This window comes from Electrophorus electricus, chromosome 5 (assembly GCF_041902795.1).
Source record: "Electrophorus electricus isolate QZ-2024a chromosome 5, ASM4190279v1, whole genome shotgun sequence".
NCBI classification, from domain to species: domain Eukaryota; kingdom Metazoa; phylum Chordata; class Actinopteri; order Gymnotiformes; family Gymnotidae; genus Electrophorus; species Electrophorus electricus.
The window spans coordinates 15077501-15091825 of NC_137501.1; the positions used below are offsets into that span (position 1 = coordinate 15077501).

General features: G+C 45.3%; 1 protein-coding gene across 2 annotated transcripts in view; it reads right to left on the minus strand.

Moving 5' to 3' along the window:
• chrnb5a (cholinergic receptor, nicotinic, beta 5a) overlaps positions 1–7963 on the minus strand; it is a 14089-nt gene extending 6126 nt beyond the window's left edge. The window contains exon 1 of one of the 2 annotated variants that reach the window (XM_035529947.2): positions 7286–7963. In XM_035529947.2, coding sequence (XP_035385840.1) covers positions 7286–7337 — 52 coding nt within the window. In that variant the 5' untranslated portion in view covers positions 7338–7963. Of the gene's footprint in view, positions 1175–7285 lie in introns of those variants that run through there. The other variant, XM_081714275.1, reaches the window with a different exon arrangement.
• Between the last annotated feature and the right edge of the window lie 6362 nt (positions 7964–14325).

Genomic DNA, 14325 nt, shown 5'->3' on the forward strand with positions numbered 1-14325 from the left:
CTCCTAAACACCTCTAAAACACACACACACAAAACTCTAGCAGCTAATCTATTGGGCTAAATTCACTCTCAGGTTTTTAAAGGTACTAAAGATGTTTAGGGAATTTTTATGGTAAACATATGAGAGTAAAAGCCTGGAAAATCACTGGAAAGTGTGCCTGTGTGTGTGTGCGCATGCATCTCTAGGTAACACCGAAAGCAGTGGCTTAGGTAGCTAGTCATACACACAGTGCATGTCAGGGGAGTCTTCTATGGTGCACATGGCAACCCAGTGAGGTTGAGGACCATTAGTCTCCTGTCAGAGGAAACGGAAAAACGAGGAAAATAAATAACAATGTATATATGCGGAAGAAAAACACTTCCCTGGTATTTTCAGTCATGCTCAACACACACACACACACACACACACACACAGACAGGTAACACTGCACTGAGAGGTGCAACTTAGAAGGTGACATGACACCTACCTGACAATGAACTTAAACACACACAAACATTCATAAATGCTTATATCAGCAAAGTGGAGTTGTCAACTTTGATGTCAAGCTGAGAGAACATCAGTGTCAACCGGACAACTGATACGAGTTCTTCAGTGGCTGTTGTCGATGTCTGAAGTGCACTTATTATAGATGAAAATTGTACCAACTAAATAAATGTCCACAGGTAATACATTTTATTTTAAAAATGCAAACAAAGACCAAAATAAAACAATGGAAAAACCCCTTTGGTCAGAGCAGCAAAAACATTTTAAAATCATGCATTTTACCAATTATCTCAAAATGTAACTGGCCCAGTTAACCAATTAATCGCTGATTTCCATTGAAACAAATGTTGATGACATTAGGATGTGTAATGAGACTGTTTCAGGGGGAAATGACATAGCACGTTAGGACAACAGACTTTGAATCTCAGCAGGGGTATTTTTGGTATGCCAGAGTGATGTAATGCTGAGTGACGTAATGCTGTCGGTCGGTACATCTGAACAAAAGTGTCGCCTTCAGAAAGATGCTCTTTAGCGTCTCCTGTACCACTGTTACAGTTCTGTCACCATCACGGTTGTGCCCCTGTGGAAAACTGCAGTTGTGCCACCGCGTGTTGAGTTGACTAGCTACCCACCTCCATGCTGTTCAATCACCTGCTTTATTTAACAGCCGTCGGCTAGGGGAACAATAAAAGATTCTCGATCAACTGCCCCCCCCCCCCCACCTCCCCGCTGCCTTGCTCCGCCTCCCCGGGATTCGGCACACATGCGCCTCGTCGCTCTTTCCTGCCAGACTGCCCCGTAAGTAGACCAGGATTTCACCTGCCCTGCGACGTCTCGCTCAGATGCCCGAGTCGTCACTCTTGCACTTTGTGTGTCCACACCTGTTTGTCTCATGTCTATATCGTGCGTTTGCTCTCTGTTTATCAGCCACTGTAGGTCTGCTCAGTAGAATCACGTATTTCCGTGAGCCATCCATACAACATTAAAGCATCGGATTTTGGCATTTGCCTACGACAGGCCCGTCAATACCATGGCAAACGGTGTAGTGCACTAGTGCAGTTGGCAAAGTAGTCACGGACAATGTGCACTGGCTAACTTGTATCTTCAACGCACTAGTCTGATTTGGCTAGCTACCTTGTCACCTCTGTACGGGGACGCCACATGTCCATGTTAGCCAGACATTCGGTGACATTTCTGCTTTAAGATAAATAACTAAATATCGTGGCTGGAGTTGGGCAGGCTGGAAAGATACTGCTGGACGTCTCGGTCTCCCGTTGCTCGGGGTGACTGCTCATTGTTTAGTATTTCGTCTGTTTTTCAGCCCTATAGTGAAGGCTGAGTCCAGGGACACAGCCCGCAAACCACACCACCATCGTCTTGTGTTTTCCAGCACTGGAGACGGGTATATATTTATATTTTATCTGCTTTGGGGTTTCCAACAATCTGCACTTTCTAAAAACAAAAGGACAAAAAGAGAGACTCCCAGTTGCATTCGGCATCCTCCGCAGTTGTTCAGGTCGTCCTGCTCACAAACCTCTCTCACTGGCTCCTTCTTCCTCCCGATACTAACAGAGCCTTCCGAACTTGGGGAGCTGTTCTCTCTCTCCAAGTCACATCCCTGGAGGAAAAGGGAGATGACTGGGAGGAGGGGGAGACAGCAGATAACCGAGGGGCTCTCATCATCATTCCAGTGCTCGGAGCCACCCTGGCTAAATCCCCGGGGGTCCACAACACAGACAACAATCCACAACATGCTGCCCAGCAGGAAACGAGCTGTCCAGCTCTAGCTGAGCCACGCGCCACATGCTCAATGCCTTCCGGCCGCAAACCTCGGAATGCGCAAACCTCGGAAAATATGTGTGTGTGTGTGTGTGTGTGTGTGTGTGTGTGTGTGTATACATATAAATCCTATGGATTTTTCCAGGTGACCAGAAGCAGATGCGTGTTAATGACAACATGAAAAATATAGTGGCTGGTGTGTGTGTGTGTGTAGTGTAGGTCTAGAGAGTGCGCGTGTATGTATAGTGTATGTCTATAGCGTGTATGTATAGTGTATGTCTATAGAGTGTATGTATAGTGTATGTCTATAGAGTGTATGTATAGTGTATGTCTGTAGTGTGTATGTATAGTGTATGTCTGTAGTGTGTATGTATAGTGTATGTCTGTAGTGTGTATGTATAGTGTATGTCTGTAGTGTGTATGTATAGTGTATGTCTGTAGTGTGTATGTATAGTGTATGTCTATAGAGTGTATGTATAGTGTATGTCTATAGTGTGTATGTCTATAGTGTATGTCTATAGAGTGTATGTATAGTGTATGTCTGTAGTGTGTATGTCTATAGTGTATGTCTATAGAGTGTATGTATAGTGTATGTCTGTAGTGTGTATGTCTATAGAGTGTATGTATAGTGTATGTCTATAGTGTGTATGTATAGTGTATGTCTGTAGTGTGTATGTCTATAGAGTGTATGTATAGTGTATGTCTATAGAGTGTATGTATAGTGTATGTCTGTAGTGTGTATGTCTATAGTGTGTATGTATAGTGTATGTCTGTAGTGTGTATGTCTATAGAGTGTATGTATAGTGTATGTCTGTAGTGTGTATGTCTATAGTGTGTATGTATAGTGTATGTCTGTAGTGTGTATGTATAGTGTGTGTCTGTAGTATGTCTAGAGTGTATGTATAGTGTATGTCTATAGAGTGTATGTATAGTGTATGTCTATAGAGTGTATGTATAGTGTATGTCTGTAGTGTGTATGTCTATAGTGTATGTCTATAGAGTGTATGTATAGTGTATGTCTAGAGTGTATGTATAGTGTATGTCTAGAGTGTATGTATAGTGTATGTCTGTAGTGTGTATGTCTATAGTGTGTATGTATAGTGTATGTCTGTAGTGTGTATGTATAGTGTGTGTCTGTAGTATGTCTATAGAGTGTATGTATAGTGTATGTCTATAGAGTGTATGTATAGTGTATGTCTATAGAGTGTATGTATAGTGTATGTCTATAGAGTGTATGTATAGTGTGTGTCTATAGAGTGTATGTATAGTGTATGTCTATAGAGTGTATGTATAGTGTGTGTCTGTAGTGTGTATGTCTATAGAGTGTATGTATAGTGTATGTCTGTAGTGTGTATGTCTATAGAGTGTATGTATAGTGTATGTCTATAGAGTGTATTCTGGTAAGGATAAGACAATGGGGCTGGAGATGCCGGCAAATGAAAGAGGGTAGGAGGACCAACATGTGGTGTTCCTAGACTTGGCTAATGCATTTGGCCTGGTTCTACATAATCTCTAGAATAGAATAGAATAGAATAGAATAGAATAGAATAGAATAGAATAGAACAGATACCAGATTATGAGAGCTTGTGATCATGAGGTTAATCAAGGCTTTCTTTGAAGATATTCAGTTTCATTTTAATACAGGAGAGTATGTTGCATCCAGGCAGTGACTGGAAACAGGTATAATGTCTGCCTGCGCTATTTCACTGTTGGCATTTACGATGGTGATGGAGGTGCCCATTAGGGCTGTTAAGTGGGTTATAGGTGGAGAGAGGCTGCAGGATGGTACCCAGCTCCCTCCTGTCAAGGCATATATGGTTGGCATGACAATGCTTACAATGCTGCCACGTATCTGGCGGTTATTAGAGAAGATAAATGATAGTCCTACGTGGGCAATGATGAAGGTTCAACCTAGTAAGTCATGATGTTTTTCAACTGTGAAAGGAAAACTTGTGCAGGAATGGTTTCTAATGGAGGGAGAATCCATACCTTCTTAACAGGAGAAACAAGAGTTTAGGTGGATGGTGTAGTGCAGCACTGAATGACAAAGACCAAGCTGTAGAACTGAAGACAGAGGTGGTTAACACTATTAATAGCACTGATAAGTCTTTTTACCAGGTCATATCAAGTTGTAGTGTCTACAGACTGGCTTACTGCCTCATTTTAGGTGGCCACTGATGGTTTATGGGATTGCGATTACCGAAGTGGAAGGCCAGAGTGGATTATGAATGAGGCTATGTGGAAGTGGTCATGCTGTGTAAGTAGTGTGGCGAGGTATGGGAGATGCTAACGCTACCGATGCCAAGTTTCATCGAGGAATTTAAATGTGCCGAGGGAAGACGTCTATGACGCGGCAACGAGAGTGAATGCGCCGGTCTCGGAATCGCGGAGAAGGTGGAGTCTGCAAGAGGCAGCAAAGGGGAAAGATCAGGGCTCGGGTCGGGTGATTTGGAGAAAGCGTTTAGCGAAGCCACGTGTCAAGAGGCAAGGCGAGAGGTTCCTAGTTTTACTCGAGAACAGGAACATTCAGCAGCAGCCTCGCGAGGAAAACAGGGACGGGCGGACACCAACACAAAATCTTGGACAGCGGGTAGGCGAATATTCCAGCTGTAAATTACGTGCAGAGGCCGGGAGGTTGAAGCGTATTTTGTCAGCATGTAAAGTCGCAGAGATGTCACAGAGATACTACACATGGAGGCGTAATCTGCTACGTGCTGATTGGTTAATAAGCGCACAGGTGTTAACATTTCTCCCGTTAATGTCAGCAGTACTGCGTTTTCGTTTGTGTGTGAGGGCCAGATATCGGTAGATGGGCTGAAGAGTGAGAACGGGCATGGCTAGCCTCACGGCATAGCGCACTACCTGTGCTGGGGCCAGATGCAGCATCGTGCTCCGAATGCAGGCTGAAGGTTTATTTTATAGTGGTAACTAATCCATTTTAGGATGTAGCCTTTCGAGAGGTGGAAGCTGAAACGCACGGACTTGGCAGCAGAGGCGGGAGAACACGTATAAGGGCAGTAGAGACAGGCGTCAGAGAGACTGTAGCAGAGTTTACCACATTATTGCCTGTGGAATTGGGTTTTCGAGGTCACACGATAAGGTCAGCGGGGAAGAAGGCGTCAGGCGCGGACGAAAGGGCTGGTCGGTGGCTACGGACGAGGAGCGCACGGGCTAGCCGGGGAAATTCGCCGTAAAGATGGAGCTTTTGGTGTCCTCGGGTGAGCAGAGGACCGAACAGGAGAGCATTCAGGACGGGCATGCATGTGTGGATTTTCAGGTGCAGGCTGCAGAGGGGCAGAATGGGCGTTTAAAAGAGCTTGGAAGGGGTGGATCTCAGCACTGAGCCTTATGGTGACGCCTACCTGATGAACCCTGTGAAAAGCTTGCGAGGCGGCCGGGTAAAGGTGTTGATTAGGAGCGGAGCGAATGGGTGCGGCCCTGCGTGAAACCTTAATGGTTTATAGTTACAGTAGGGAGGATGGGCAGGGGAGCAGAAAAGGCCCAGACAGGCCTTGAGGATGTCCTGCTAAGTCCTGCTTTAGTCCTGCTTTAGTCCTGCTAAATCCGGTCACGCAACCTCTTTTGCTCCCTTAACATGCCACCCTGAAATCTGCTGAAGTGTGTGTGTGTGGGGGACGACGACAAAAGATCAAACATGGGTATTTTTACACCCATTTTGGTTGCGCTGTGTAACGTACAACGCGGATGCTGGCATGTTCTGTCCATAACCTAATTCCTTTCGCAATAAGCAGCAAGTGGATTATGTAGCAGACAAGCAGATGGCTTCATTGATAAAGTAAAATTAAGATGAGACCTTATATATAGTTTATTTAATGTTAACTAACTTAATCATAATAGGGAAATATATAGTTAATATTTTCTTGGTCATATTTTAATAACTTTTTATTACAGATCAATGATTCCAGCTCTGAGCAGTAGAATTACCGGTATGCACATTACACGTTAGCGCTGTAGACGAAACGATCGCGTCTACCTTATCTGACATGACAACGGTAAACACAGACATGTGTGGTTTAGTGTCATCCACTGGGAGCTCGACGGCATTACCGATGTACACAAGCATTATGTTCATACATACACACACACACACACACACACACACACACACACACACACACACACACACACAATTAGAGCAACGCTTTCCACACACACACACAATTAGAGCAACGCTTTCCAGCAACACATGCCAGTTAATAATTTAAGACGAAACCCTGCAGTGCGATCGTCTGATTCTAACCTGGTGACAAACGAAACCACTGATACCAGCGACACAACACACAGGAAGCACGCCGAAATGCAAATCACGGACAAATAAGTAGCACACTGCTTCCAAATCTGACAAACATAACCTTTAGCAGATGCCCACCCCCCACCCTGTTCTACTGAAGGTCAGGGGGATTCAGAGCAGTGCTTGATCAGGTGACGACTTTAGAGACTCGTCTGAATGTGCTGAAACTCCAAGCGTACAGCAGTGCCGCAACAGTGCACATTATAATGGCATTTACTCTGAGGTTTATTAGACAGCACTGATAATATCATTTCCTTCGCTTGCTTACACACACACAAACACACCACAATATCTTGGTCACCTGGCCATTTCTGGAGTAACAAAGTTTCTAACAGCAACAAAACATGTCCCTAACTGTGGGGTATCGTACTGCATCAAAGCAACATGATTTAATTACGGTTTAGCTAAGCTATATTACAGCAACATAAAACAAGTCTACTTAAGGATCTTACATAAGGTCTAGTAACACTACTTAGTAATTACTGAATTCGGTCTCGGGTGCGTTTTATTTATAGTAAGGATGCTTTATTAATAAAGCATTAAACACACAACCTCAAACGGGTTAACAAGTTAACTAGCAGAAAATTGGTGTGGGTGTGCGGGAGAGGGAGAGAGACAGGGCGAGATTAAAACCGCTCTCTGCACAGCCACGCCCGCTGCGGAGCGGTCTCACGCAAATGATCAAATCAGCACTGCACATATTTTACTTACTCGCTGTACAGAGTAACAGGAGAGCGAGCCGGAGCAGCCAGTTCGGTGCCATCGCCCCGCAGGTGCGCTCCCTCCCTCTCTCGCTCTCTCTCTCTCTCTCTCTCTCCCCCCAAACACGAGCGAGAAAAGTTCACGGCGCGATATGCGATGAGCCGTTTCGTTGCCCAAATGGTCCGCCGCCTTCAACGGAAAAGCAAGACTCGCGTGGTGTCTATGAGACGCACCACGGGCGCGGGAAGGGAGGGGGGGGTGGGGGCACGGCGCGCGCCTCTGTCCTCGCGCCGTCCAGCTTTCCGTCGCCTCCAGACTATCTGCACTTGTTGTCTAACGTCTCTCGGACGAGCAGCGCGGAAAGGTCGGCAGCACCTGCCGGGACACAGAAACGCGCCGCTCCGTTGGGCTCCGTGGCGTTGTCTCGCGCCGGCACGTGGACTAAACTTGAAGCGCTCGCGATGCGGCAGTCAGCGGGTTCCGTAGCACCCAACACTCCGAGACCACAATGAACGAACGGCCAAAAAAAAAAAAGATTAAACTCCACTTAATCCTAAAAACTTCCCCTATGTTGGGTAACGGGGCAGGAAGTCACCGACGGTGGGGACGATTCGTCTTAATGCCCATCTTAAGTTGTTAGAACATTAAGAATTACGCCGGAAATATGTGCATTTTTAAGCGGCGCCTTGCTCGTGTGATGTTCTGTGGGGGCGCGGCGTCCTTTGAGGATCCCGATACGGGACGAGCGAAAGCACGTGACAGAAATAAACAACAGAAACCCGCGGGAGCTGACGTGGGACTGCGAGACGGCGCGCGACATCCTAATCCATCGCTCTCTGGGCTGCCTGTAGCATGTATGTCAGCAGACTCCATGGCAAGCACGCCCTTTTGACATGTTGGTATTAGGTACAAGATTAAAATGTGTAACAAAAAGGAAGACAATCCCTTTTTTGAAAAGCCATCATGATCACCTTGATGACAGCATGAGCTCTCTTTTTAAATCGGATACAGGCGTAAGAGCGCATACGCACGCACGCACGCACGCACACACACACACACACACACACACCAAGAGATGGATTAAGGATTTCTTTCTACGTTCTTTCTGAGGCACACACACCAAAAAAAAAAAAAATAATAATAATTTTTATACATACATTATATATATATATATATATATATATATATATTTGTGTGTGTGTGTGTGTGTGTGTGTGTGTGTGTGTGTGTGTGTGTGTGTGTGTAATCTTAATGCCTGGGCCATCACGTCACACTCTCAGGTACACATTTCAGCTGTAGCTTAATCACATGACAAATACATCATACAGAATGCATGTCACTCTATAACAGTCATATAGAATGCATGTCACTCTGTAACACAGTCATATAGAATGCATGTCACTCTGTAACACAGTCATACAGAATGCATGTCACTCTATAACAGTCATATAGAATGCATGTCACTCTGTAACACAGTCATATAGAATGCATGTCACTCTGTAACACAGTCATATAGAATGCATGTCACTCTGTAACACAGTCATACAGAATGCGTGTCACTCTGTAACAGTCATATAGAATGCATGTCACTCTGTAACACAGTCATATAGAATGCATGTCACTCTGTAACACAGTCATACAGAATGCATGTCACTCTGTAACACAGTCATACAGAATGCGTGTCACTCTGTAACACAGTCATACAGAATGCATCCCACCGACAGCGCTGAAGGCAAAATTACAGCATCTACCTTGTAGGGTTGTGACATGACAACAGTAAACACACGTGTGGTTCGTGTCATTCACTGGGAGCTCCACTGCATTACCGATGTACACTAGCATAATGTCCACACACACACACACACACACACACACACACACACACACACACACACACACACACACACACAATTAGAGCAGTGCTTTCCAGCAACACATCCCAGTTAATAATTTAAGATGAAAATTTGCAGTGCGACTGTCTCATTCTGACAAACTGATACCAGCAACACAAAACACAAGAAACACGCTGAAAAGCAAATCATGGACAAATAAGTAGCACACTGCTTCCAAATCTGACAAACGTAACCTTTAGCAGGTGCCCACCCCCCACCCTGTTCTACTGAAGGTCAGGGGGATTCAGAGCAGTGCCTGGTGAGGGTAGAACGAGTGAACCCACATAACTGGGGAAAAAAAAAACCCCACCCATTTCCTTCTGTAGGACTGTGAGACAATATACCAAGTTCTAGAAGGATCTCCAACTACTGTGAGACGAGTCTATATACAAACAACTGATCCGGGCCCTTCAGGAGAACAGGAGAGAAACTGCTGTAAAAAGAGTCTTGTAGTTGGTTACACACGCACACACACACACATACAGGCTGTGGTATATATATTAATATAAATTAATTGAACCAGAACCACTCATTAAAGAACAATGCGAAATATCATTGAGGTTCACACAATACACACCTGAAACCTACACACATCCGAACACAAACTCACACGTGCACACATAATGACCAAACCTATTTCTGCAGTAATTGCCTGATATTGCCATAATGCTGCCATTAGCACCGGCCCTATGCCCGTGCAGGTTAACGCAAATGCTATTTTAAAATGCCAGGTCAAAATGAATCTCTCCTGTGCAGGCAGAGGTCACATAAGCGAGACAAACCTTTATTTGATTGCAGTGATATTAGATCATGAATCATGGGCTAAGGGTGTAAACTGAGTGTTAGCTCATGCACGCACGCACACACACACACACACACACACACACACACACTTTGTCCACAGAATGATGAAGTTTCCAATCTCCCGAAGCACATTTGGGCTACACACTAAAAGAGACTGACGGTATCATAAAGGCCCATGCACACGTGTGCTACAATACAGTGATGCAATAGGGCATTTTTCTATTCTGTGTGTTGCACTAAAACCAAAACGACAGCGCAATCTGTTTTACATGACGGGTCGGCCTTGTAGGTCTGTCCGGCCTTTTCCCGAATAGTGTCATTGTTTCGACGAAGATGTGACAGACGGGTGTGAAGGGTAACACAGACAGGGAAGCCTCTGGTTGTAATGTATGTCAAAGGTCAAAAGGTCATGGTCTTTGCCAGTGATTCGGAAGAGAGGAGGGATTATCTGTGAATTCACGCGCACACAGACACAGACATGCATGCAGAACTCTTCCCTGGCACAGTAAATCAGCTTCGGCTCAGATTTAGCCTGAATTTGAGTCTGTGCGTGTGTGTGTGTGTGTAGCATTCCACACTGGATCCACTGCACCTGTTCAGCATCTTCCTGCCTGTCCAGTCTCTCTCGGCTCGGTGTGTGTGTGCGGCACACACACACCTGTTACGACTGCAGAAAAACAGTTCTCATATGGTTCTACTGCCTACGCGATCTGCCTCTGTACCGCAGGCAGTGTGTTTGATAGTACATGTGATGATGTAGGGATACGTGTGTGGAGATGGAGCAGAGATGGAGCAGAGGTGGAATAGGGATAAGTGTGGGGAGATGGAGCAGAGGTGGAGCAGGGATAACTGCAGAGATGGAGCAGGTGCCTGGTCAGAGATAAATGCCGATAGCTTGCTGATGTGGGTGGGTGTTATGGGGGCATTCCTGTCATGTTCCAGTGCTGAAGAACAGCCCTGGATGCTGCTTTCACACGATAAGGATGTCTCTTCAAGGCCAGCTGCAGGGATTATCCAAACACCGTTACATCAGGGAGGCCGCCGTCCCAGACAACACTCACACGATTACATGGTTAAAGAAATTAACCCATAACGTACTAGTAAACATACGGGTTTACAAATAGTTTGTTCTCATGTAACAATACTGTTACAGTGGCTCGTTACATTCTCTGAAAGCAAATTTAGCAGCAGCTATGTTGTGAGGAGAAATATAAGATATTTTAAAACACGTATGCACATATATGCACATGGTGATAGGAGCACTAGGTACTGTGACTTTGGAAGGTCACACACACACACACACACACACAGTGTGAGAAAAATGCCCTGCATCACCTAGAACCCGTACCAGACCCACATCTATAGACTATGCCTTTCTGACGTGCTCCCTGTGACTACAGCCAATCAGGAAACATCCTGCAGCCTCTGGTCTCACGTCTGCGGGTTCCCGCATGTGCATCCAGGTAGCACAGTTAACACCACCCCCCCCACACACACACACGCACACACACACACAGAAACACGTCCTGCAGAGGTTTCGCTCGCATGCCAGTCACAGACGAGTCGCGTGCGTTTGCCCGCTCGAACGCACCCTTGATGACGACGCGCACTTAAGATTTTGTTGAGTTTAAGTTAAGAGGTCTCCCATTGTTCTTGATGTAGAATATGGGGTGGGGGTTTGGCTCTCCTCTAATGCAGACAGCAGCAGCAACTGATATGGGAGACGGCGGCACTGATGAGGATTATCCAGGACTTAAGTGGACGATAATCTCCTCCGGCGCCATCAGCCTGACGCAAACATATCGGTCCGAGGCTCCATGAGGATCTAACTGGAGCCGGACCTTGACCAGGACGGTGCGCTAAAGCTACGTTTATCTAAAAGGGAGGGACATCGTTTTGCCCTGTATATACTAATGAGGAGGTGGTCACGTGGAAGAACGTGGAGTTGGGACGCTGTAGGCGGAAATACCGCCGGGCCTTTCCGTTTAGCCGTCGGACACGAGCAAGGTGTTTGGTTTCAGCGCCGGCAAGTGCAGAGGTGACCTCGGGATTGGTTTGGGACACAGACGAAGTGAAATGGACGCTCAGGTTCCCGAGGGGAAATGAGATGAGACATAAATCACCTCAGAGTGGCACTGAAATGGGACGACGCTGCTGTCTGACAAGACTGAACGCATAGCCCAGAACGTCTGGGGCATCCCTGAGGATCAATAGAGAGAGAGAGAGAGAGAGAGAGAGAGAGAGAGAGAGAGAGAGAGAGAGAGAGAGAACAAATGTTTGAATGAAGAAGTGTTTTTTTTTTATTGACATTGCCTTTAATACTGGAGCAGTGAACAGAATAGCATTTCAGCATCCTGCTGTTTTGAAGAGAGCAGCACAGGGCATGCGCACACACACACACAATGTTACATATATTTTAAATTAGCCCTCTCTGGAAGTGGTTAGTGTTGCATTTCACATGAAACATACTGAGCGAAGATCAGACCGTTTCATCAAAAGCTAACCAATCACATGGTAGGAAACCAAGGCCTGACTTAAATCAGACGCGTGTGTGTGTGTGTGTGTGTGTGTGTTTACTAGGTGTAATGAATGATATGCAATAATCAAATGCCTGTATTTATTTGACCCTTTCCCCGATGTTGTCTGGCGTTTTCTCTTCTGTACATTGGCAACTGTTCCAAGTTCCATTATGTAATCTTCGCTTTGGATGTGGTGGCGGGTGTGATCAGAGTACAACCTACCTAACTCATCACGCGTCACACTCTCTCTCTCACAGACACACACACCTCTACTCAAGACCAAGTCTATAAGTAAGCCTACATATATTTAACTGATGAGAGGTCATTAATGTGAAGCATTCTGCATAGATAAAAGAAGACAGGACCAATGAGAGTGCTGCACAAACTGAAGACCGGGGCAAACTGATAGTGACTACAGCGGTGTCCTCTAGGGGGCGCTGTGGCTTACACAATCCTTTAAAAAAAGACCGCTTACCCTCATCATAAAAAGAATAGAATAAATAAATATTAAAATATATACAAATATATTTCCTCATATGAATTTGGTGCTCAGGAATATATTAAAGGGACAGTTTGGTTGGCATCTGGCTTCCATAGCTCTCCATCCATGTCTAGGTTAGGGTTATGCTCTAACCTGACCTCAAACATCTCAAAGAGCCAGGCTCCAGAATTCTCCATGTCCATCAGTGTTCACACCGCTCTTCACTTATCGCAACCTCGATAAAAACACATCTCAGCCAGAGAGCTCCTGCATGAGCTCCCGTATCACCACAGCATCCCATCCCCCTTTCCTCACCCCATTGGCTTGCCCATGGACCGTATGCTAATTTGTTGTCTCCTCTCATCCAATGGGGTCATCAGGAATGGGAGAAAAAAAAAAAAAAAAAAAAAGGAGCCTCGAGTGGAATGTGGAGCTTGGCTCCACCCCCTCCGGCTCTCAACAGCAGGGTCAGCTCAGCTCACGCCCCCAAAGATGGCGCGCTTACCACGTCTTGAGCAGGAAACATAAGATCATATGGTGAAAATGTGCCTCTAAGCGCCCTCTTCGTTACAAAGGTCAGCAGTTCAGTTAGAATGGCACAACAATGGAAAATGGTCTGAACTCTGGTTATCCCAGATATAAATGGATATCAATAGAATATCATCACCACAGGTTCCACACCAAGGCTATAGAATAATAAAGTTATACATCTGAATTTTTCTCCGTTGTCAATAGCGTTTATGGGTGATTATCTAAACGTACTTTTTTTATTATGAACACATGCACGTCTTTCTGCAAAAGCACGAAGAAACAATACTTAATCCGCAATGTATTTATAATCTTAAAACTCATTTCAAATATTTCTGTCCGCTTCAGACTACACCAGTTATGTTCCAGGCATTGGTTCTGCTTCTTTTTAATATCACTTGTCTTGGCATAGTTCCCACACACATTATGAACTAAGATGGGTGCCACAGCCTCAATGCGCAACGAGGCTGGCTGTAGATTTATGAAGCACACAGAGAGGCTGGTCTCAGATCAGCTCTAAAGGTGACGTGGGTGCAATTACTGTGTTCTATGCCTGGCATAAACATGAAGAACTTTATGTTTTTTGAAAACTACGCAGATGTAGATATTCCAGTGGCACAGACGCAGATGTTCTAGTGGAGAAGACGCAGATGTAGATATTCCAAATAGTTTGTTTATTAACTACAAAGTACCTCCATAAAGTCAGGTCTCATGGCAACTAATGTTGTAAAAAGCACTGTAGTAGCGTTACTCCTGAGGGTTACACAAACACAAACACAAACAAGAACCTCCACTTATTACTGAGAGTGAGGTCACATATATAGC